At 35.5% G+C, this 26,427-nt stretch overlaps 1 protein-coding gene across 1 annotated transcript; it reads right to left on the bottom strand.

Moving 5' to 3' along the window:
- Positions 1-576: 576 nt before the first annotated feature.
- Sh2d1b (SH2 domain containing 1B) lies at positions 577-26,213 on the bottom strand. Its single transcript, XM_047550185.1, has 4 exons — positions 25,956-26,213; positions 6,414-6,477; positions 5,325-5,481; positions 577-3,936 (listed from the first exon to the last, which is right to left on the bottom strand). Exons 1-4 carry the CDS (start codon positions 26,087-26,089, stop codon positions 3,905-3,907), a joined length of 387 nt encoding a protein of 128 aa, XP_047406141.1. The 5' UTR covers positions 26,090-26,213; the 3' UTR covers positions 577-3,904.
- Positions 26,214-26,427: the final 214 nt, after the last annotated feature.

The following is a 26,427-nucleotide window of genomic DNA, read 5'->3' as shown; positions in this document are numbered from 1 at the left end:
ACAGAATTCTTACCTTACAAAGTCATTGCAGAAAATAGAAAAAAGGAGAAAGTTTTTAATTTACTTATATGAAAAAGTTAACCAGTAATTTAACAAATTATAGTATTTTTGGTCTATGAGTTGCAGTGAAAAAGCCTTAAATGTTTATTGAATCTAATACTTTATTAAAAATAATACAATTTGATTAAAGGTAAACAATATTAGGAAGGTATGATACTAACAACTATATTAATTTCAGTAGCTTCTATAATGCAGTGAAGATAGAAGGAAGTGACTATCTCAATAGATGCAGAAAAATCAAAATAAATTTCAAAACATTTTAGATAAAAATTCTAAAATAACCTTGATAAGCTTATTTACTAAAAACCTACAGCATGGTTGGGGTTGTGGCTCAGTGGTAGAACACTTGCCTCACATGTATAAGGCACTGGGTTTGATTCTCAGCACTGCATATTAATAAATGAATAAAATAAAGGTCCATCAACAACTAAAAAAGAATTAAAAAAAAAAAAAAACCTACAGCAAACCTCAGACTTAAATGGAGATAATGTCTAAGCCTTCTCTATAGGACTGGAAACAACACAAAAATACCCACTATCATGACTACTGTTTAATGTGTATTAGAGGCCCTTAGCCACTGAAGTAAACATGAAAAATAAATAAGAAGCATAAGTATTGAAAAGACCAAAATAATATTTACAGCTGACAAAAATCATTTATATTGAAAGCCCAATAGAATCAATAAGTAAACCAGTAGTAAATGGGAAAGTAAATATTTTGCTGCTACCATAGACTATTAGAAAGACAATAAAACATAAGATATAATTTATAACAACTAAAAATAATTAGAAATTAATTTAACAGAATATATAAGATTCTATGGTGAAAATTTGCAACTCCAGTAAACAGCAAAACTTATGACCCATATAAGTGGATGTAGCATGTTTATAATGGCCAAATGCACACTGTGGAAAATCAAGCATCAGTTAGAGGTACTGAATTAAGATACTCAACAATATGGAATAGGATCAGCAGTGCATTAAAAAAAAAAAAAAATAACAGATTTAGAGTAATATCACCATATCATGTACATAAATGCTAAATGTAGGTGTTCATAGCCAATACTTTATAGTCTGCAATGGTAATCCATGTCCAAGTTCTTATATCAAAATTATAGAGTTGGTTCCAGAGGCAGGGATCTTGGAATGGGAATTAGGGGTGAAGGAAAGAAAAATGCAATAAAACAAAAGAGAGTTCTTATATAAACTGATGGTGGTTGTGAATTAAGAATGAAAGAATGTGCTAAACTCAATTCTCCATTCTGAAATAAAAAAAGAAAGAGAGAGATAGATACCCACTATAGTTATTAAAGAAGAGAGTAAAATTTGATTGTCCTTGATTTGGAAGTTACCTCAGCATTCAGGTAGTCCGATTTCTTTTCAGGACAGAAATCAATGCTTCTACTTCCTTGGAATATATCATTGTCTAATTGAATCATAATACTGGTCAGTCTGTTAGGATGTAGGATAGCTCCAGTGGGTTCAGTGTTCTTATATTTGGCTAAAACTGTCCTCCTATAAACACCCAACCGTTGGTCCAAGTTCTTTGGCCTGTCATTGTACCCAGTGAGCCTGCAACATCTTTCAGAGCAGCACTTTGAACACTTGAAATAAATATTGATAGTTTGGCTTTCCTCTTTCAATCCCACATACCCATATTTTTAAATTGTTCTTCCTGTGACCTGTTCAGGATCTTCTAAAAAATGTCAGGGATTCATAGTGTGACGTTCACATCAGCTATTAAATGTTTATTTATTTAATAGCTATTTAATAGTTGTTTATTTGAGAAATGTACTGAAAACTCACCAAGCATCATGCAAGATGCTATGCATGGGTGCTTGACAAAAAGGAAATTGCTTCTAAGAGAGTTATAATTTAAAGATCTTAGAAGTTGTCCCCATCTACTGAATTTTGAAATGTATAAAGTTCAAGCAAATACCTACTATCCAAAATGAGTGACCACAGTTTTATACTGATTTATTCATTCATTTATTTGAGAATTATTCATTGAATCTATTTTCTTTGCCAAGGATTATTGTAGTTGCTGGAAACTGGAACATGCTTCTTAGCACCATTAAGAAAGAATTAAAGTTCTAGAACTGAATCACAGGAAGCAGACTTGCTTCTGGTGGCTTTACTGAACCAACCAGAAGAAATTGGTTCCCTTCTGATTGGCTGCATTTCACTTCTGTATTTGGTCATAACCTTGGATTGCTGTGACCCAAGAATTCACATTCTGGGACTCCAGTCACATGTCTGCTCATGTCATCTAAAATCTAGAGTTCCTCTTTCTAATAACTTTGAAAGAAAGGTCAGGGGGCTGAAATTAAACCATTGTGGTTTAAGGATGGACACTGAACTTGGTACATTCGAAATTAACAAGATTCTAACTAACCTTTTGAACTAGCAGAAAAATTCAAGAGACCTTAAAATTCAGTTATCTCTTCAGAAATATACTTCTAGTCAATAATGTCTATGAATGGGACACAGCTCTGTAAAGCAAGTATTTTTACACACTGTGGAGGATAAAAGGGAGACCCAAGCATGGGGCTTAGAACCTAGGTGGGAAGAGAAATCACACATAGGAGGATATCTTTAAAATACCCACATATATCACAGGACAGAGTCATATCTATGTTGCTGAAGTGATTGATGCATAAGAGGAATTAGGCACAAGCAGGAAGAAAGTGTGTTAAGGCCATGTTTGACAGGAAGGCCAATATGAGAAAGAAGGAGAAGAGACAGAGGAAGAACAACCCAGGCTGAAGAAGAAGGGTGCATGGTTGGGTCAAGGCCCTTGACACAACTAAGACTGTTAGAATTATCAGGGTGCTGCAAGATATCAAATGCATGCTTGGAAGTGGGAAGGCAACACAAAAAACAAAGTTCTTCTGCAAAAAGGTGTGCCCCCAGAGGGAATCCAGTGAGCAGGATACCTGGGCAGGCAGTCTGCCTGCTTCTATCCTGAATGAAGCACTGCCCTTCACTCTGAAAGGAAGAGTTCAGAGGTATACTCTACATGATTAGCTAATTTAAAATTCTGGGGAGGGGGGCATGGAAAAGGGCTACAGTTGTGATTGGATACCTGTTAGAGAATTCAAAAATGGCTCCATTCTGACCACATGGTTTCCTAACTTAAGATAGTTCCATTATACTTGTGAAATTTAGGTTACAGTAAACATGTTTGTGTTGTATTACAGGTTTAACTTTGATTAAAAAAAAATATAAATCTTACAAAGATCAGTAAGGCAAGTACAGAGAATGTGTTGACTGTTTGGGGAGGATGAGACTCTGATCCCTTACTGAACTGTACACATTTCCAGCACTTCTGGATTCTCTAACTCCGCTGGACACAACCAGGCTCCTCGGAGAGATTAGGCCAGTGTGTTTTACCACCAACTACCCCCAACCACTTGTTTTATAAACAAAGAGACTGTGAGTTATCCACAGTCACAGTCACAGGATTGAAACTGTTCTGAACTCATTGCCAAGTGCTCTTTCCTCTGTATAAAGCTGACAGAAAGAAGGTATCAGCTGTGATGTGGTTCCTTTAAGAAGTCAGAGAGAATAGGTTCAGGCATCCCATTCCAAGAAATAAGAGTAAGAAGTGAAAAGAGGCTTTAAGGCTTCTGGTGGTGTATGTCTTGGAGGCAGGGACATGAGGAGTGATTTCTCTGAGACTGGTAGACAGAAGATCTTTCATTACTGAGACTGGGAAACTTTGAATTGTCCATTAAAATTTGTCATTCCAGACCTACACTTGCAGGTGAAGCAGTCACCATCTGTGAGAACTGTTGACCCATCTCTTCTTTAACTTACTTTGTCCTTATCTTCAAGTCTTATCTTCAAGGCAAGACAGACACATAGTCATTGTTCTCTGGGGGGAAAAGCAAAGGACCATCCATGAGACGCCACATCCAGAAAATACATTAACCAACACAAGGGAAAGAAGACCAGGCAAGGAACAATCTTTTTTTTTTTTTTAAGGATGAACTTTTTAGTAAATGATCCTAGGATTGATGGGTATTCTTTAACTTTTTCCTTATTTTTATTGTTGTTTTATAGTTGTACGTAACATACAATATAATTTGGCCAATAGCAGTCCCCTCCCATTCCTCCTCACCTGGTCCCTTTCTTCTATTCTACTGACCTCCCTTCGATGTTCATGACACAGAGCAATCTTGATGTCATCAAAGTGACATCTTCAAAGGCTGGGGGATCACACAGTTTTCCTGGCAAAATAGGGGGTTCCTTTATAAATCAAGTTTTAGAGTTTCCAACACCAAATATCTGCATTCACCATGGAAAACCAGTAGCTTCATCAGAGTAAGAACATCTGAAGCTTGCTGTAAGGAGGCAAAGGCAAGGGGAAGAGGAAGGTCAATTGGAGATATTTCCCTTTCTGTAGCTAAGTATTTGGGAGCTCACTCAGTCAGTATTAACTGAGCATGGAGAACTGGTGGGGAGAATCTTGCCCAGCTCTTGGGGAATATTTTTGAGGGATTCTTTTTCTTCTTGGGATTTGTGACCCAAGAACTCTCTGTCCTCTATCTTCCCTGGTTAGCATATCTGATACCACCATCACCTGCCCACTGACAACTATATACAACTTTCCATTGAGAATGTAGTCATACATGTAACCATAAAAGATCAGGATTAAACCACAAATGTTTCTAGAAATCAAATTCAAACTACAATGCAACTGACAGGCACTAGATTATGTTGAGAGCAAATCTTAAGGGTGAGGGTAAGCAAGAGCAACTGCTAGTGATATGATTTAAGACTTCTCAGTATAGGTTGTCTGTCCTCAAATTTACCTCCATGGTTTCATATCTTTAGGGATGCATCTGAAATAATTTGTCAGCTATCCCTTTATAAATGGATGCTTATCAAATATTGAGCAAAATGTAAAAGAATAAGCCTGGAAGAGAGTTGAGGTAATTTTCTTATTTGAAAATCTGTCCATGTGTTCATTTATTCACAAACTTTTGAGCAGATTCTACAAGGTCACAGAATGAATTCAAAGCCAGTCCAGTACCCTCTCTTGCTATTTTGGTTCCCCAAGCCAAGCTGTCTACCACTTACAGGGGTTGGAAGACATTATTTTCCAATAAAATTGAAACTGTACTTAATAGAATGAAGCTTTTCAGAGATAATGTCATAGGAAAGGACATCTATTTGTATTGATTCCACAAAGTAGGACATTGTTGGAAAAAGGTTGAAGATTCCTTTCTGATCCCACAGGAAAGATTTTACCATAAATACCATTCAGTTCAATTTGCAATCTTCTCCATCTCAAGTTGGGACTGGTTCTCTTTATTGGGTTTGAAAGATGAACCACCAGACCTTGGTTTGGTTTCTCAAATTTGGAGATCAATTCCTTTAGGTTTGGAAAGATCAGTTTTGGAGTACCTTCCAAAGTCTGCAAAAAACAAACAAACAAACAAAAAAAAAAAAACAAGAAAGGAAGTCACTCATAATCTGCAATTGTGTGTGAGTTATGAAACTTACTGAAAAAGCAGTTTTCAGGGTTGCTTCTGAGATTTGACAAACTGAAAACAAGAGGCCAGCAGCTCACGTATAAGAGCTCACACCAATTGCAGTTCACAAAAACTCTAAGTCCAACCTCTGACTTGAGCTACTCTGAATAAAGAGGACTTAAAATGAAGGATCTCCAACTCACACTGCAGCATCAAGTCAGTCCAATCCTTGGCAAGTTTGTTTGGGGCAGTTCTTGTAGATTCACTGTAAAGGGGACTGCTCTAAGAGCTTATTTCAGACTTTGTGCCTTGCTGGCAAGCTTTGCAAGGGAACTAACTGAGGTGGACTTCTAATGGGAAATGCAAAACATGTAACTTACATGATGAATTCAGAATCTCCATGTGAGGAAAGTAAGACCAAAATAAGACCAAAAAAAGTTTTAAATTGAAAACAGTCAACTTGACTCAGTAAAATTGTGAATAGTTGTTTCCTGTTTGCCAACTATAATCCAAATATTATATTCTGAATTTAAAAATAAAAAGAATTTGCTTCCTCTGCTCTTGTGTATTTAGTAATCTTGATCACCACTGTGGTTCTCATAAGGCCACCTTGTTAGGCTACAAAGAAGGGTGGTGATCAGGTTTTCTGACATGCAGCATTATGATAGACATGTAGCTGACACTGAGGTTCTCTACATGAGGTGCCTGCAATACAGTCACTTCAACCCGTCATCCACAGCAGGCCTCTGAGGACCACGCTTTCCTCATCTCTTAGAATGCCTTCTGATGGTCACATCTTGGGTTCAAGAGGTGGTCTCAGACTTTCCTTTGTCAGCGTTTGCTTTGTTCTGCAGGAGTCCTTACATGTTCTCACCTGTATTTTGTAATTCCCATGTCTTTCTCTGAAGATTCGGTATGTATAGACAAAATTTTTAAACCTGTGAAAAGATGACTGTGTGAATCATAATGTTCTTATATACAAACCCATGTAACATCTCTCATTAGATTTTATATGCAATGCTTTTGTCAATCATGGATCCTAAAAGAAGCTGGTAAATATCATGCTCTCTCAACTGAGGGAATTTGAAAGAAATGAGGGCTTTGAAATGGGGAGTTTTATTGTTAGGATGGAAGTCTAGACTCTGGCAAAGAGAATAAGAAGAGAAAATTTATGGCTCCAGTGGTCTTGGTGCTTCACCCTAGCTCTTTCACCTAGCTCTAGGTTGATATAACACACAAAACACCATTGAGCTAGGGCCATTCTGTTTATCAATGACTTGTCATCGGCTGCATTACAGAATGTTGGGGATTTTCGTCCAAGCAAGTAATGTACTGTGCTCTTGTTTCTCTTTGGAATAGGAGTCATTGGCTAATCATCTAATCATAATGCAGATAACAGACCCATTTTAGCAATTTTCCAAGCAAGAAATAGAATTCCATATTTCTTCAATTCTAAGATGTCATCAATTATAAGACATGTTATTAATTTTATAATGACTTTCCTGGAGAAGACCATATTAAATGTTCCTATCAACTATTGGACATGTTCTGATTTCACAGAAACATTACAATGTAAAAAAAAATTAGAATCAAAGACATTGAATGAGGCTCAAACTTTCTGATGCCCCTGTCCCCTACCGCCTTTGTACCTGTGCCAAATAATCAAATCACTCATCTTTTGACTGAATTGGTAAGTCAGGTATCTACTTCCAGTTTTAAGGTACAAGTATCACACTATATATATAATTCATCACTAATTGTCTGGAGTTTTTGATAATTGATTTCAAATCCTGATCCTTTTCAGGGGAGGGGGAGGATCCTGAGGCCAAAATAAACCAGTAGGTATCCCTAAATCACATGACAAGTGTGGTATAAAACCAAAAAGTTTATATGACTGTCCATGTGTGACAAATTAAAGTATTCCAGTCTGGGAAAAGGTCTCGAAAATGATTTTCCAAAGAAATATTGTTCAAATTGGGATCTACATGAAGTCTGTACATTGCATTTGGTTAATGTCATAGTTTTTTGTTTGCTTGTTGTTTTGGAAACTTGCTATCATATAACCTATACTAAATTCTTAAATGTATTTATTTTAATTGCATTATTAAATTATCTAAGGTAATCCTCACTAGAGGACCATAAAAAAATAAAACACATGGGAGCTCTATGTTAATTAGATTAAAAGCCAAGCTACAAAGACAGATATTGCTCAAATACGATCTTATTTATTTTATTTTTTGCAAATTATTCTAAACGGAATTGCAAGCCACATTACATTGATGCTTTATAAGAAATTAATATATTGAGCTTGTGATACCTATTTGTTTATTTTGGAATGGTTACCAAAATACACTATGAGATTACAGAGCAATGAGGTTAGTATGTATTTTATATGACTATACATACATGATATATGTATGACAAGATTTATATAGTATTCTAATATTTGTGTCCCAAAATTCATGTAGGTTTCTTTTATTTATTTATTTTTTGTGGTTCTGGGGATGGAACCCAGGGCCTCATACATGCTAGGCAAATGCTTTGAGTTACGCCTCCAGCCCCCACTAGTTCAAGTAGAAACCTAATCCCCACTGTGGTGTTATTGAGAGTTGGAAACTTTGGGAAAATGATTAATTCTGGATGACTGTCCTTTAATAAGAACATTAATGTTCTTATTAAAAAGGCTTCAGAGAGCTGCCTGTCTCTTTTGTCCTTTCTGCCATGGGAGGACATGGTGTTTGTCTTCTCCAAAGGACAAGATGCCATTTTGGAAGAAGAAAACTCGTCCTTATCAGACACCAAACTCCCTGGTGCCTTGAGCTTGGACTTCTCAGTCTCAGAACTGTAAGAAACACATTTCTATTATTATTTTAAATTATCCAGTCTAAAGTGTTTTGTTACAGTAGCAGGATAGACTGAAACATATGACTATGGTATGATGGCATAAACATAAAAATTTATTTTTAATGCTCCCCATTCTAGTTATTTTTATAAGTGCCTTTTATAAAACTTTTTAAAGAAACATTTGTTTTTCAGCATGTATTTATATGAAATATTTGTAAAAAAGACCATGGTTCCCCTAGGTTTTCTATCAGCACCCTGCCATCTCCCCCACCACAGATAGTAACATGGAAGCCCCTTTCCCCATCACCATGCCACTCACCATGCCTCCACTCTTTCCCTGATGAATTTGTAAAGCTAATTTCATCATGTCTTCTTTCCTTGTTTGTCAGTCATTACAAAAACTGCCCAGTCTGGCAGGCCATACTTATCTTCTGCATTCTAATCCCACCAGACTCTAAAGCCTTTGTATGTTTCCTTCTCCCTCTCCTGAAATCTTTCCACTATGTTCCCTGGAATTCAAGGTTCACCTTCATCAAAATCCTCTATATCTTCAACCTTTTTAATCATATCACTCCCTCTCCCGTCACCTTCTTGCTCTCAAAGGAATCTGCTGTCCCTTTTACCCCAGACACTACTTCCCCTGTTCCCCTAAGAGGCTACTTCTTCCTCCTACCTCCTTCTAGCTATGGGGCCTGGGGTTGAGTCAGTATTCTTGCTCTCAGGGTTCTTCAGTGCAACTTCCTTCTCTGAATTCACAGCTTTGAGTTTCATGTCACTAGATTATTTCACCTAATACTAGTATCACCTTCATCTGTTGGTCCCTAGTTTTAACCCCTAGCTCGATGTCACTGTCTCCATTATTATTCTTATCTAACTCTTGGCAATTTCAATTCATACATAGAGGGTTCAACACCCCAATTTCTCAGTCTTTGGTTTTCTCTCTTCCAAAGATCTTGTTCTCTACCTACCTCAGCTAATTACTTCCATGTTCATAACCATTCTGGTTACATAATTTGCAGAGCCCAGGGCAAAATGAAATAAAGGGCTCTTTGTTAACAAAGAATTATTAGAAATTTTGAGATGGTGATGATATTTGATGACTTTTTAAAAAATATTTTTAGTTGTAGATGGACATGATATCTTTGTTTTTTTTTGTTTGTTTGTTTGTTTGTTTGTTTTTTATGTGGTGCTGAGAATCGAATCCAGTGCTTCACACATGCTAGGCAAGCGCTCTACTACTGAGCCACAACACCAGCCCTTGATGACATTTTCAACATATAGGTTTGTTGGGGCATAAACACTTCATAATTCCAGGAGCATTTTACCTTCAACTCTTCTACTGAACTAGCAAAACAAGAACATTGATTAAATTCCAACTTGTATATAAATGAACTGAAGACATTGAACCAGGTAGACTAGTTTTACTTTAAATTCATGAAGCCCTTACCCAGGCTCTTGATACTTCCAGGGAATCATTTGCTTTCCTGTTCTCCTGAAAAATGATTCTATACCTTTTCTTGCCTCCATAAATCCCTACCATCTGCTTTCCCATCCTCACTCTTACCTGTTATATTACTATTAATATTTTTAATGTTTTTATTAGTACATTATACTATATAATATTGGGGTTCATTGTGACATACTCTTATGTGCATGGAATATAATTTTCTTCATTTCACTCCCCAGTACTTCCTATTTCTCTCCCCTACTCCCTCCTCCTGTTCTTCTTTCTCCACTCTACTGGTCTTCCTTCTATTTATTATTTTTAAAATTAGTGCTTTATAGATACACATAAAGGCAAAATTTACTGTGGCATATTTATATTGTACATAGCATAATTTGGTCAATTTTATTTCACAATTTTTTCCTTTACCCATTCTTCCTCCTTTCCCCTCAATCCCCTTCCTCTACTCCACTGATCTCCCTTCTATTTTCATGGGATTTCCCTCTCTTTTTTCCCTTATTTTTCTCTAGCTTATTCGTATGAAATTTCACTTTCAACCCTTGATTTTCTGAGTCTGGCTTATTTCACTTAGCATGATGTTCACTTAGCATGATGTTTCCATTCATTTACCAGTAAATGACATAATTTCATTTTTATTTATGACTGAATAAAACATCATCATGTATAAATACCACATTTTCTTTACCCATTTGTCTGTTGATGGGCACCTGGACTGGTTCCATGGATTGACTAATGCGAATTGCACTGCTATAAACACTGCTGTGCCTGTATCACCATAGCATGCTGATTTTAGTTCTTTTGGATAAATACCAAGGAATGGGAGAGCTGGGAAAGACTAGGAATGGAATCACCATCCTCACTCGTACTTGATAGTCACTGAAAAGATTAAAGCAGTAAGTAGAGAATTCCCAGACTTGTACTGTCATACCTGTTAACATTTGCATTCATACACTCTACCATTTTTACTATAGATGAATTTTGCATGTCTCTCTGAAAGTTAATCCCTCCTATTTACACTGGAGACCTATTCCTTTCATCTATTTAAGGACATAGTTTTAGTAATTCTTTCCTCTTTCTGACATTGTTAATTATTATTCTTTATATAACAATATGGGTGATTTTTAAAAAAAAATATGAGTCAGATCATGTCCCTTCTCTGTACAAACATCTCACTAGACTTAGAATAGTCATGTCAATTTGGGAAAAGAATAAGATTGGAGTATATCAGGGGGGCTTCCTGTCTTAACAAATCTTTTTCTTTCTTTCTTTCTTTTTGTAAGCTATAATTAAAATAGTGAGAAACTAGTTTTAGGGCAGAAAAAGATAATAGTGGCATAGGTAGTCCAGAAACACATCCATGCATGTATGAAAACTTGAATTGTGACCAATCCATAATAATGGGTTGGTGGGCAGGGATGAACTATTTGTCAAATGGCAATATTTTCATATGGAAACAGATAAAACTGAATTCCCACTTCAAACTCTAATTGCAGACTCAACTATGAAAAAAGTAAAATATTAAAATTTAGAAAAATAAATATGTGAACAACTTAATAGCCCTGAATTAAGAAAGTTTTAAATCAGAAAATGCACAAGCCATAGAAAAGATTGATTCATTTTAAACATAATTTTATTAGCGCATATTAATGTGTATAATGAGGTTCATTGTAACAATTTCATGACAAATACTTTGATGGTATCCACCCTACCTGTTTCCCTCTAATGAATTTCCTTTTTAAGAATTAAAATTTCTGTTTATCAAAATATACTATTAACAAAGTTAAAAAGTCCACAAATTGGGAGAATATAATTGTTTAGATCTTATTATATATAACACTAATGATTCTCATTAAATATAACAGTATATAATTAGAATAGCAATGCACAATAAAAAAACCAAAGAAAATGCCAATAAACACTACAATCAAGGGGATACAAATTAGAAAACAATTAGTTATCATTTTATAGCAGATTGGCAGTAATGTAAGAATTTACTAATGTAAAATATTAGCTATGACATGGAGCTATAGAAAGTTTTACATACTACTAGTGTAATGCCTATGAGAACAATGTGGAAAATTTAAGTAAAATCGAAATGTGTATAATTTGAGTTCAAATGTCTGTTCTATGAGATGGCAATATTGGAACAAAACTGATGATGTCGGTATTTTATTATTTATTAAAAAGCAAAAGTTGGTAGACCCAAATACTTAATATGTTTGAAATATGAAAGATCACAAATATTAAAAAAATCAGGTAAATGTATAAATAAAAATAGACATTTTTCTAATATGAAGTCTTGAATTAATTAAGAGATGATATTCAAAACATAAAACTTCTTAAAACAATAAATTCTTATTAACATAAAAAATTGAAAGAAAATAAAATTTTCAAGTACAATTTGCATTAAAAGAAAAGGAAGGCTAGAAGAAGGGATGAAGAGAGGGAGAGAAGAGGAATAAAGAGCAGGTAGTGGGAAGGAGAAGGGAGGAAGGAAATGCACAAGAGTGGTCTCATTTGCATGGTGAGTTTCTGTTTGTGCAGTTTTCAGCTGTTGGAAAAACTCTGTTTATCATATTTGTGAAATGATAAGTACCCAAATACTTTCCTTTGACCTGCTCATCTTCAAATAATCCCATCTTAACTTCAAGGTCTTTTGTAAACATTTTGAATTTTTATAGGAGTTGAAATCTTTGTGTTGAAAGCCAGTTACAGATTTTGTACTTATGCTTTTAGTAATCTTGATCATCAAATGAGTAGATTCCAGACAGTCTACCAACTGTTCTATTTTTTTATCCCAAAACAAGACAATTAAACAGATAAAAGGGCTTACTACTAAGTATCTATTTATTTATTTTATAATCAAACTCTTGAAGGTCAGTACTTGGAGGGCAAAGTTATGTTTTTCTTTAGTAGTGGTCTTTTGTGAAGTTTTTATTTTCTTGCATATTCAGAAAAAAATGTATCTAAAACATTTTAGAGAAATGTTTCAAGAAACTGACCTAATATAAATATAGTCTAAAAGTTTGTATCCCTTATTTTTACCCACTATGTTGGGAAGGGTGAATGGGGAAAGAGGTGATTCTCATGGGGAAGGAAGAGGAGTTGATTGGTAGGTGGGATTTACTTGGTATATTCCTGTCTTAAGTCTCAAGTGTTCTCATAAAGCTATGGTAATTGAGACAGAATATCGACACCCTGGCAATCCGTATGCCACAGTGATCAGCCCATGTGCCATCTTTGCCATGCAAAGTTTGTCCAGAGGGCTGGTGGTACAGGCAGCTGAGTTTTGATTCTGAGCACTGAGTGCTTCAGCTGAAGTGTTGGGATGGAGTGCTCCACTGGGGTAATAGAGAAGACTTCTGAAAAAAAAAATCATCTAGTACTATCCAAACCTACCACTAACCATACTGAATTTTAATTATCCCTTTACTCATTTACAACTAACACTCCACAAGGCCAGAAGGAGGATGCCAGCTTTGTTCATTCTAGCACATTGCCTGACTCATAACACATATTCAGTAAATAATTGTTGAGTTTCATTGAATGATCTTAAAAAGAAATGTACCAAGCCTAAATGAAGAAATCTTACCAAGAGACATGGCACTTCACTGAATAAAGGGAGACACAATGTTTTTGAGTGGAAAGGGTACTGGTAAAAATATGATTTTTTATCAAATTACATATAATAGATATTTTGTGTGTGTGCACGTGTGTGGTGCTGAGAATCAAACCCAGGACCTTGGGCATGTGAGGCAAGCACTCTACCAAACTGAGCTTTATCCCATCCCTCAAATTAGATTTTGATTGGCATTCTTAACCCCAACTAAAGCTAGGCCACTGACTTGCTCCCTCATTTCATTCACATTTCTTTTTTTTTTTGGTGCTGGGGATCGAACCCAGAGCCTTGTGTTTACAAGGCAAGCACTCTACCGACTGAGCTATCTCCCCAGCTCCTCATGTTTCTTTTGAAATTTCAGCTGATCAGAGAAGACTGTTTAAACCACTAGTGACGCCCATCTCTTTTTTGCTCCTTTTACTCATTCTGTTTTTTGTTTTTGCTTTTATTTCACATGCACTTCTGACAACATTATACATTCATACAAACTTTTCAAAGGCAATTTAGAAATGTGCATTAGGAATAAAAATGTCTTCATCCCTTTGACCAAATATTGAACTATAAATTATTCTATGGAAGTTATCAGAAATATGGATACTAATGTAAAGCACAAAGGTTAAAATATTATCGGCATCTATGATGGTGAAAAATTAGAAATAACTTATATATCCAAAATATATAAGATGGTTAAGTAAGTCATGTACTTTTATAATATCGGCTCTTACGTAGACATTAAATAATATTCATGATAATTGTTTTTTTCAGTGTTAAGGATTAAAACCCAGGGCCTTGGAACTGCTATTCTACTAAGCTACACTCCCAGCCTCAAGAGAATTTTTATGGCAGTGGAAAATGCCATGACATGACAATGTTAAGCAAAACAAAAAGACCATATGCCAAATTTTACATAGAGTTTGATATCAAGTATGAATAAAAGAGAGATAACAAAGACCACAAGGAACAAAATAAATATGAACAAAACTTATTTAAGTAGTAGGTACATGGATGACTTTTTTCTATCTTTTGGTACTTTTTTTTTCTTTAAAAATATACAGGGCATGTGTTTACATGTGTTTTCAAATTTAAGTATTCAGAAAAAAGGAAGAACAGGAGTGAGTTAATCTTTACCTTTCAGGTTGAGAGTAAATAAAAAACTGGGACCATATTTTTCCTTAGTATTTTTTTTTTTTTTTTACTCTTTTCCTATAAAGACAGAGGAAAAACATCAAGGGTTTTTATCGTACTTTCATATACAATTCAACATAACATTTCTGATGGCAGATATGTGGGTTCTGTCCCCAAACACCAAGCAATTCTGCAGTGGATATCAGCTAGACATTTTCTAATTTAGTTCTGATACTAACTGGAGACAGTGTCAGACCCCATAGGTTGAGGGTTCAAGTCCCACAAGACTTCCCCCTGCTTCAGATTCCACCTCCAGGTTGTGACCTGTACTTCTGATCAACAAGCTATATAGTCCCCTCTTTGGGTTTTATTAACTAAGCAGAAGGGATCACAGAATTCAGGACAATGCTTTATCATAAAATACATTACAAAAGATGCAAATGAACAATGGGTGAAAAAGGTATATGGGTTGAGGAATGGGATTGGAGGTGTGGAGTTTTCATGCAGTCTGGGCTTGCTACCTCCATGAATTCAGCTATTTGGAAGCTTCCTGAACCTAGTCTTATGGCTTCTTTATGGAAGCTTATTACACATGATTTACTAAATCATTGGTCTTTGCTGATGGATTCAATCTTTAACTCCTTTCCTCATTCTCTTCCCAGGAGGTTGGTGGTGGGGTGGGACTATTCAGGCCTTGGTCCTTCTGGCCACCAGTGCCCAACCAAAGGCTACCTAGGGATTGCCCGTCAACAGTCATTGTATTAGCAAATGAAAAATACTGTATGTCTGACTCTTATCCCTACAAAGATCCCAAGAATTTTAGGAGTCTGTGCTAGGAAACTGAATGAAGACTAAATATATGTACCTTTGTATGTAACTGTTATTATAAATCAAAATCTCACATTTCCCTCCCCTAATCCTCTATTTTCTCTGGTAAGTTTTATTGGTTCTCCACCATGAGTGATTTAATTTCCAAGTGAACATTTGATGTTGTCCAGGGACATTTTTGATTGTTGCAAATTGGAAGGGAAGGTAGCTACTGTCATCCAGATGCTGCTAAATATTTTACAATGCACAGGGCACTCCCCACAACAAAGAATTATCTAGTCCAAAATTTCCAATAGTGTCAAAGTTAAGAAACTCCAATATATACAAAGAAATGAAGAGTGCCAAAAATGGCAAATATGTGGGCAAAGGAAAACAAATTTTCTTACATATAAGTTACTTTAAAAAAGATAATTATTGGGGCTGAGGATATAGCTCAGTTGGTAGAGTGCTTGTCTCACATGCACAAGGCCCTGGGTTCAATCTCCAGCACCACAAAAAAAAAAAAGATAATTATTTACTTAAATCAAAATAATAATGTGTTGTAGGATTAATAAATACATAAAAATGGAATGCATGACAATAATATCACGAGGGCTTGGGTGGAAGGTGGGAGAAACAAAAGGATGTTACCATAGGTGAAGTGGTATAGGATTACTTAAATATAAACTGTGATAAGTTCATGGCATAAGTACTAAATAAGTAACTAAAAAGCAAAGAATTATAGCTAGCAAACTCCCAAAAGAGATAATTTGGAAATATAAAAAATAATCAATCCAAAAGTAGGCATAAAAAGAGGAAAGGGGAAACAAAGAGCAGAAGGGATAAATAGAAAATAAATACCAAGATTGTAAACTTAAACCTAGTTGTGTCAATAATCACACTAAATAGAAATGATTTAAGCATCCCAATTAAAATGAAGATGTTGTCAGATTGGAATAAAAAACCAAGACCCAAGACTATAACCTGGACCTCAAAAGATCTGATAAAAAGACACAAATAGATTAAAAGTTAAATGATGAAAAAAATTATATTAACTTTAATAAAATTAAAACTAGCAAAATCAAAGTAGATTTCAGAGCAAATAATATAACCAGGGATAAAGAAAAGAACCCATCAAAAAGGGGGAGCGATTAATCAAGATGATTAATAATTCCTAAGTGTTTGTGCACCTAAATATTTGTTTCCAAATTCACAAAGTAAAACTGATAGAACCACAAGAAATAGATAATCCATGACTACAGTCAGAAATTTCAAAACTCTTCTCTAAATAACCAATTGAACATGGAGAGAGAAAATTAGCATAAGAAGGAAATAAATACAAAATCAGAACTTATTAAAAAATACATGAGAAAACCAATAAGGACAATAAATAAAGCCAAAAACTGTTGTAAAGATAAATAAAATTGATAAAGTGGTTGTTAGATTAATTGGGAAATAGAGAAGACACGATTTATCAATATCAAGAATGAAAGAAGATGTGTGTGGTGGTGAATGCCTGTAAATCAAAATGGCTCGTGAGACTGAGACAGAAGGATGGGGCAGTTCAAAGGCAGGCTTAGCAACAGCGAGGTGCTCAGCAACTCAGTGAGACCCTGTCTCTAAATAAAATACAAAAAGGGCTGGGGATGTGACTCAGTGGTTGAGTACCTCTCAGTTCAATCCTGGGTACCCACCTCCAAAGAAAAAGAATGAAAGAAGTGAAATCACTGCCAATTCCAGTATTAAAAGAATATTGAGGAGATATGAGAAATCCTACTTCAGTAAATTTGATGTCATTAATTAAATGTAAAAATTACTTAAAAATTCAAACTCCCAAAGTTCATCCAAGAAAAAAATAGCTGAATAGCCATACATTTATTAAAGAAATTTAATGTGCAGTTAAGAACTTTCCCACAAAGAGAATTCTAGACCCAGATGCCTTTACTGTTGCTAAACATTTAAGGAAGAAATAACAACAATCACAAACTCCTCCAGAAAATTCAAAAGGAAATCCTCTCGATTTATTTCATGAGGTCAGTATTTCTCTGATATTAAAAAAAAAAAAACATAGACATAAATAAATAAGGTCAGACTATGTTTCCTATTAAATAGATGTAATAATTCTTATCAAAATTTTAATAAATCAAATCAATTGATATATCCAAAAGACAACAATATATCATAATCAAACAGGTAGCTCAAGTTAAATTGTAAGGGTTTTTTTTGTGTGTGGTGGGGGGGTCAAAGGGATTGAACTCAGGGGCATTTGACCACTGAGTCACATCCCCAGCCCTTTTTTGTGTTTTATTTAGAGACGGGATGTCACTGAGTTGCTTAGCACCTTGCTTTTGCTGAGGCTGGCTTTGAATTTGTCATGCTTCTATCACAGTCTCCTGAGCCCCTGAGATTATAGGTATGCACCACCATGCTTGACTGCAAGATTGTTTTTAATATTTTAAAATCAATCACTATTGACTGACCAACAGACTAAGAAGAAATATTAATCTTAGTTGATGCAGAAAACCATTTAGCAAACTACTGTGGTCACTCCTTATTTAAAACAAAAGCACATTTCTTAACTCTACTATGAATCAAAGTACTAAAATCATACTTAATAGTGAAAGACTCAATGATTTCATCCTAAGATTAGGAAATGACGAGGACTTTTATTCTCATCACTTCAATTGTTCTGGAAATTCCAACCAGCTCAATAAAGAAAATAAATGGTATGTATAAAATCATACAGACTCTACCAAAAAGACTAATGCAGGATATAAGCCCAATAAATAGAAATTGCATTTCTATTTCTCTGCATTCAATAAGTAGTGAAATTACTGATTTAAAATGGTAATGAACATAAGAAATCTTAGGGATATATTTGACAAAAGATGTATAGGACCCATTACAAAATATTTTTAGGAGGAATTAAAGAAGACATAAATAAATAAACTGGGTTTATGGATCAGAATATTGTTAAGATGTCAGTTCTACCCAGATTGAACTATAGATTCATGGACTCTGAATCTAAATACTACAAGGCCTTTTGTTGTTGTTGTTGTTGTTTGTTTGTTTGTTTTGGGTAGTCATTGACAAGCTGAACGCAAATTATGTATGAAAAAGCAAATGACCTAGTATAATCAAAATAACCTTGAAAAAGTTGGAGGACTTACACTATCTGATTTCAAAACTTTTAAAGGGATGGCAATCAACGTAATATGGAATTCACATAAAGACAGAATAAAGATCAATGGTGTAGAGTGGAAAGCTTAGAAAACAGAGTTGAACCTGACTGTACCAGATGTGAAACTGAAGGTACAAAAGTATAGATGAAAACATGAAGTCTTTGTAAATTAAGTGAAGCAAGGATTTACTAGATATAACTACAAAAACATGGCCTACAAAAGAAAACATTTATAAATTGTGTTTCATAAAATTAAGAATCTCTAGACTGTTATGAGAAGGACAAGAAAAGTCACAAACTAGAAGATACTTGTGAATCACCTACCTCATAAAAGACTTGCATTTAGAATATGTAAAGAATTATCAAAACCCGATAATGATAAGTAAATAACCTAAAAATGTTCAAAATATTTAAACAAATATGTCACCAAAGAAACTATGTGAATGGCAAATAAACACATAAAAATATACTCAGTATCTTTGGTTATTAATGAAATGCAAATGAAATCCATGAGATACCATTGCACACTTAATATGATGATCATTCTGAGTGCTGATGAGGATGTGAAGCAATCAGATCTCTCATATAATATCAGTGGGAATGGTGAAATAGTACAATCACTTTGAAACAAGTTGGTAATTTCTTAAGACAAAATTACACAGAATAAATAACTGTTAGCCATTCCAAACCTAATTTTTTTCATCTAACAGAAATGAAAACATATATTTACCCAAACACTTAGTCACAAATATGCATAGCAACTTTAGTTGTAATAACCATGAATGAGTAAAAGAAATTGTGATGTATTCCAAAATGGAATACTACTCAACAATAAAAAGTGCAGTATTCATACATGTAATTACATGAATGAATCTCAAAATAATTATTCTGATGAATTCAGATGAAAAGATTATATACTTTATGGTTTAATTTATATTAAATTATAGAAAAAACATATTAATCTTTAGTGCCAGAAATCAAATCATGGTGACTTGGGACTTGGGATGGGTAGGAAGTGTGGTAAGTCGGAATTGCTAAGGAGTATAATGGAAGTTTGGGAGGTAACAGATCTATCTGTACATTATTTTGGTTGTGGTGATAGTTTCAAGTGTTATTCATATGTCAAAATCAATCAAATCATACATTTTAATTTTATGTCAATGACATCTCAGTAAAAATATAAAGATCATTCTTACCACAGAAAATCAGATAAATGAATTTATTTTTATGTAAGAATATAAACCAAATTTAAGTTAATTTTAATTGTATGCTTTTCTGTTTTCATAATTGTTTTTTGACATTAGGTAGAAAAAAAGTGGTTTTGATATTTGCTGTCATGTACCCAATAAATATGTGGTGGCTTGACCCCCAGGATGGAAGTGACAGAGTGGAACCTGGTTTGTTGCTTAGCCTGTGCAAATCTCCAACCTCATGTAAGATGTGAGAAATACAGGACTTATAAAAATGAATTAAAACTTTAGTATTAAATTCTCAATGAAGTTTTGGAAAGGCTAGGTTCTCTATATTTCAACTTACTCATTGTGATGTACTTTAGCTTTGGGTCATTACACGAGGTGCTGTGCCCTTCCTCAATCATGAACAGTTTGTAGATGAGCACCTGGTCTCATGCTGTGGCCAGTGTTGTGGGGAGACTTGTTCCTGAATATGTTTTCAGCTTCATTTTGGTCAAAATTTGAAAGATCAGTTGAAGGAAATGGAACCAAATATGCCCTATGATGTCTACTATTTGGGCTACGTGTTTCCAGGTCATGACATTTGTTATTAACTTTGGGTTAATGTTTTAGGACTTTTGACTTCTAGCCATTTGCTACTCTGGATTGGAGTGTATGTTGATGCAATCTTTTGTTGTACTAATTTGTTAGTGTGTGTGAAAAAATTTAAATGTCTAGGATTTTATCCTAAGAAGATAGTTGGGCAAACTTTAAAAATTTTAAGTATAGGCTGGGTGCGGTAGCACATGTCTGTAATCCCAGCTGCTCAGGATGCTGAGGCAGGAGGATTGCGAGTTCAAGGCCAGCTTCAGCAAAAGCAAGGTGCTAAGCAAATCAGTGAGGCCCTGTCTATAAATAAAACACAAAAAAGGACTTGGGATGTGGCTCAGTGGTCGAGTGCCCCAGAGTTCAATCCCTGGTACCCAAAAAATATGTATAGGTACAAAAATGGTAATTGACCACTTACACTTGATCCATTGGAAAGCTGCAAAATAAATATTAAAAATAACTTAAGTGTATGATTATGTTTAAATTATGGCATATCAACCAATAAAATATAAGCAGTAATTAATGGATGATGTGTATCAACTTTATCTGATATGCAAAAATAAGTATAATATGTTGAAAAAGGTTGCAAACTGTCATGTCTCAACCCCTTTTATTTTTATTTTTTTGTTTTGAGACAAGGTCTCACTAAGTTGCTTAGGGCCTCACTAAGTAGTTGAGACTGGTTTTGAACTTGTGATCCCCTTTCCTCAGCCTCCTGAGCTGCTGGGATTGCATGTGTGCAACATTGTGCCCAGCTGTGCATACATATTTGCTTATATATCATAAAGAGAACTCTGGAGAAATATGTACTGAAATGTAAAAATATGGTGATTTCTAGGTGGTGAGAATAAAATAATTTCTGCTTTCTTTTTAATACCTTTCTCAGGGCAACAGAAAGATAGTGCCATCATCCTCCTGAGTAAGGACAGGCAGGAGGTTAGGGCTGCAATCTTTCTTACCTGCAATATTCCTATGGCTGTAGAAAGTTCTTCCATTTCCCTTAACATCCACAGATGAATCCCCTCCATCTCCTAATACTTACCACATTTTGCCTCTACTGATTGCAAAGGCAGACCCAGTTCCAAAGTCACACAACACAGATGGTGTTTTATGTGTTGGGGCTTTCTAGATGTTCTATCATGTTATGAGATCAGACACCATTTCCTGTCCATGCTTACCACATAGCTTTCTGGTCAGTGATATTAACCACTAGGACTTCCTTCCTTTGTTTTTAATGTCACTATAGTATCCTTGTTTAGGTCTGTGAAAGTATGAAAGTTGACATATTGCCATTCTAAAAAGAGAAGGGGCCGCTCATTTCTAGCAAGCAGAATGACAAGATTCTACACAATCTGTGCCCTCAAGTCCTCTGCTTGGTCCCAAGGTGACCACTTTGAACATATTTCAGTGGAGCTGGGGATATGAGTAAAGGGAGAGCAGATATAACATGTTAAACTTTGACCTCAAGCGGGTTTCTGCATCAGAAGCTCTAGTGTCTTTTCTCACAAAACAGGAGTCATGTCACCTATCTCAAAGAGCTTTGCAAAAGACAAGGGAGACAATGAATGTTTCATGCTTAGCAGAATGTTTGGTTCATAGGCAACACCTACATGGTGACTCTTTCTATTTAGAAAAATTATATAGACAAACAGGCTAATATTTATGTTATATGGTAATTTTAGATTTGCTTACACAAATTTTATTATGATTTGGACATGGTTTGTATGCCAAAGGCCTTGAACTTGCAATACTCCTGCCTCAGTCTCCCAAGTCACTGGGATTATAGGAGTGTGCCATCAAACCTGGTTATAATATTTTTTTTTGTTTTCATCATCAAATTGTCTCCTCTTACTGGAATGTAGCTTCATGTAACCATGAACATTGCCTCTAGAATGTATCACTGTTTTACCAGTATGACCATAGTTGGAGCCTAACAGGTGTTCAATGTTTGCTTGTTGAATGAATAAATGAAGGTTCCATTCCTCCTCCAACTTCTGTATCTAATGTCTTGTTCTCCATAGCCTGATAGATGAGTCATTCCTTGCTCTCAGCTCACATAGTGCCCTAATGATAGTCCAATCATCACAAATGTCATATACATATTAGTGTTTATTAACTTCTTTATTTTCTCTGTTAGGATCTAACATAGTGTCTGGCATATGGAGGACTTTAAAGAATTGTTGAACAACCCAAAATGAGTAGTCCTTACTGATCTGGGTGATAATAAGCTTTCACAGGACCATGATGAGGTAGATAAGGGACCATTTGACTTGAACCTTATACCTGAGGGTGCATGAAATTTTGTCTGACTTTCAGGGATATGGGTAGAGAGAGGAGGTAGGAACATATCCTGTGCAGGCACCCAGTAAATATTTATTCTTGCTCTTCCATTTGATTTATGTTTTCTTTAGCACGTTTTAATGACCTTTTCTTTAGATGAATATGGAAGCTGGTCTGATATATATATACATATCACAGAGAAGTTAAGAAGAAGTGCCAATTTCAAAGAGAATTCCAGTACAGATCACAGACCCTGAGATACTGGTCAAGTTTTGTCCTGTCATCTCTTGCAACTTCTTCTTGTGTTTTCCATTTCCACTTGTTTCAGTCTATCTAGTTCCTCACTGTCTCCCATCCAAAGGCACGACAATCACTGTTTTTATCATCCAGTACATTCTTCGTATCATTTTGAAATTCCTAAAACTTGGCACTTGGCACACGCTTCCACATTTATTGCAGAATCAATCTTTTTAAATTTCATGATCTCATCCCAACCTACTCTTCAAAAATCTGATTTTCAAACTACCTTTGAGGAACCTTGTGTAAGTCGTATGTGCTTAAAAGTATTCAACTAGCAGGTCTCTGTTTCTACCTCCTCCCCTCCCTAAAAATGCATTCCATCCCATTTCCATGGTAACCAAATCACATCCACTCTAAGTCCCATCTCCAATCTACCTAGGAAGATTTTTCCTGCTCATCTATTCTGTCCTTGAATTCAAATAAAACGGTCTTTTTTGGGAATTTTACTTTATTCTTATTTTATTTATTTGAGACATTTTGGACTGCCTTAGAAAAATTGCACCAAACATGATAGCACATGCCTATAATCCCAGCAGTTCAGGAGGCTGAGGCAGGAGGATCACAACTTCAAAGTCAGTCTTGGCAACTTGTGAGAACCTAAGTTACTTAGTGAGACTCAGTCTGAAAATAAAAAAATAAAAAGGACTTGGTGGTTAAGTGCCTCTGGGTTCAATCCCCAGTACAAAAACAAAACAATTCAAAACAAACACACAAAAAACAAGTACTGTATTGGAATTTCTTTAGAATTTCCCTAGAAACACAATGTTTGGGTAGAGAGTAAGGATTTACTACATTTTTATGAACAATTAAAAAATTTTTTTGTAATTTAAAAGTGACAAAAGAAACAGATGTATATGTACAACAGGAAAACAGTACAAAGAAGTTATAAATAAAAGGGTGAATTCAACAGTCTTCTCCCAACTCACTACTAAATTCCCCAGCTGTTACCACATTATAGACATAATTTTTTTCCTATTTTTGAGATTGAACCCAGGGGTGTTCTACTACTGAGCTACATCCCAGACCTTTCTATTTTGAGACGCTCTCACTAAATTTTGCTGAGTCTGACCTGGAACTTGTGATTCTCTTGCCTCAGCTTTCCAAGTCACTGGGATTATGAGCATGCACCACTGTGTGTGGCTGACATATCTTTTTTTTTTTTTTTTACACAAATGGAGTCATATTTTGAAGCTTGTCTTTTCAACAAGAGATCTTGGAGGTTTGTTTCATAACATATATGGATGTACCCAATTTTGTTAATGCCTGATAGCATTTCACTGATGGTACAGATACCCTCCTAGAGACATGTAGACCCTTTCTAATTTGTATAATCATAACTATGAGGAAAATTTTTATTAGTGAAATCTTGGGCCAAAAGTTATACCCATATGTTATGTTCTGGCATATCACTGGTCAAGAAACCTGCATCACTATGTGTACAAATGTCTCTGCTCAACAGCAATTACCTCTGGGTAGTTTCATAGTCTTATTTCTCACCCATCTCTTAAAGGTCCCACAACTTCTTAACATTGCCACACTTGGGACCAAACTTCCAACACACAAACCCTTAAAGGATAAACCACAGCATAAACTAGCAATGGTTAAAAATGTACATAAAAACATTCTCACTTGTCACTTAAAAATGTGAACTGAGAACACCTTAGGGCTATCAGGCTCATGTCTGTATCTCCAACACCATTTAAAGAAGCAAATATATCCCTACATATTCTATTAGTAATTATAGTCACTTTCACCTTTGTCTTTACAGTTCTCAAGTTCTAAGAAGCACAAAAACTTATCCAAAGAATGATGAAGATTCTTTGTCTGGCCAGAGTTTAGTTAGGCTTCTGAACCTTCTACTAGGCCCATCTTGTGTATTTCCTTATAAAATTCAGTTATCAAAGAACAGTCCCAAGTCCATTTGACAAGAACACTTATCTTCAGTATTTGATCAGCCTTTATATCTGATCAGGTTCTTCATCTTCCATCACATCCCAGTTGATGTCTGATCACTCTGGCCTATCTTCCCCCAGAGTCCTTTTAGGTCAGTTTAGCTGTAATTCTCCTTATCCCTGAAGTTTTCTCTTAGCAATTTTCCATCCACTGACTACTCCTTTGTTATACATTTTCACTTTCCCATGCTGTATTCAAAGTTTAGTTCAATCCCTCTCCCTGCTGCAAGTCCCTAATTGCAGTGGTCCCTATATGTATGACAATCATCAGAATAAAGTCTTTCTCACCATGCTCTAACAAGCGTTATTGAAGAATTTCTCTTTAACAGAAAATAATTGGATTTTAAATTTTAATAGGTAGAATAAAGGGTTTAGTGTTCTCTATAAAGAGGGAAATATATAAAGTCAGGGGATCTCCACTGATATCTGTTCCAGATTGCTTTCTAAGTTGAGCATAAACAATTTCCTTCATCAAAATAGCTCTGATATTCTGACCTAGAATTTTATAGTCAGCATAGACTCTGGAAATACCAAGTAAATTTTAATACAAACAAGTGGTTTGAGAAATCTGGGTCTCCATTTCTTTACCTTACCTATAACATGCTGACTGCTTCTGCTTGTCTTGATAGACTACAAGAAGAGCTAAAAGAAATGATTTATGGTGAAGCCCTTTACAAGCTAACAGAATATGAAATGTTTGTATTTTAAGTTTGAAAAAGGCTACAGCAGAAATACTATCTTTCAGACTGGAATTTTATAAGGGGCCACTTGAAGGAGGGGATGCTTCTAACATTTCTACCTTCTCTCTATCCTCTCGTATTTTTTATAGCCTTTTCCTTCCACACCAGCCCCACTTTTTCTGCTACAGAGTATGCTCATGTGGTATTTACACCAGGGAGAGGAAAGCAGGTAGAAGAGCAATGGCACATCCCTTCTGTCCTGTCTTGCAAGCTTCTAGCTATTTGAGAGCTACAACACAGTGAAATACAATTCCTGTACCATGTAGCTGCCATTACTGCAACCAAGGCCAGGTTTCAAATGTGCGAAAATAAGGCTACTCACGAGACACAGAGGCACAGGACTCCTGGCATAGACTCGCTATCTCTTAGCAGAAAGTTGCCATCCACTCCTTCCTTGAGCAGCAAGATCTCACAATCACGCTTGGTCAGAGGGCCGTGGTAGTAAGGTAGATCCATGTGTTTTAAGGTAGATCCTCTTGTGTTTTAGCTGCCCTTTAACCTGAAATTCAGCTCCAAGTCAAGGGATGGCTCTGAACAGGGAAGAGAAGCAGGTGGCTTAAAGAGGCCTGTGGAAATATCTCTTCCTCTAGTGGAGTGACAATGAGATGGGGTTGCTCTATGGAGCTCAGTCAGCTCCACAAGATTCAGGAAATGAGAAGAGTGTGGGTGATGAGGTGACCAACACATCAGCCTATGGGTGACTATGTTAGTCACAGAAGCAGCTGAGAGCACATTTGAGTACAGTGGAATCTGATGTCATGACTGGGGTTGCAATGCTAAAGACAAACTCCCTG

Source organism: Sciurus carolinensis, chromosome 1, assembly GCF_902686445.1.
Source record: "Sciurus carolinensis chromosome 1, mSciCar1.2, whole genome shotgun sequence".
In the NCBI taxonomy this organism is placed as follows: domain Eukaryota; kingdom Metazoa; phylum Chordata; class Mammalia; order Rodentia; family Sciuridae; genus Sciurus; species Sciurus carolinensis.
This window is presented reverse-complemented; position numbering and strand designations above follow the sequence as displayed.

Bases quoted from the DNA above. Each gene is read 5' to 3' on its own strand.
- Sh2d1b (XM_047550185.1), bottom strand. From the start codon at position 26,089: ATGGATCTACCTTACTACCACGGCCCTCTGACCAAGCGTGATTGTGAG. The intron at 5,482-6,413 runs GTGAGAACATGT...TGTTTTTTGCAG, and splicing joins ATGGGAATTACAAAATACAG to ACTTTGGAAGGTACTCCAAA. The intron at 3,937-5,324 runs GTATTTATGGTA...TTTTCCCCCCAG, and splicing joins ATTGCAAATTGAACTGAATG to AGAACAATGACTATGTGTCT.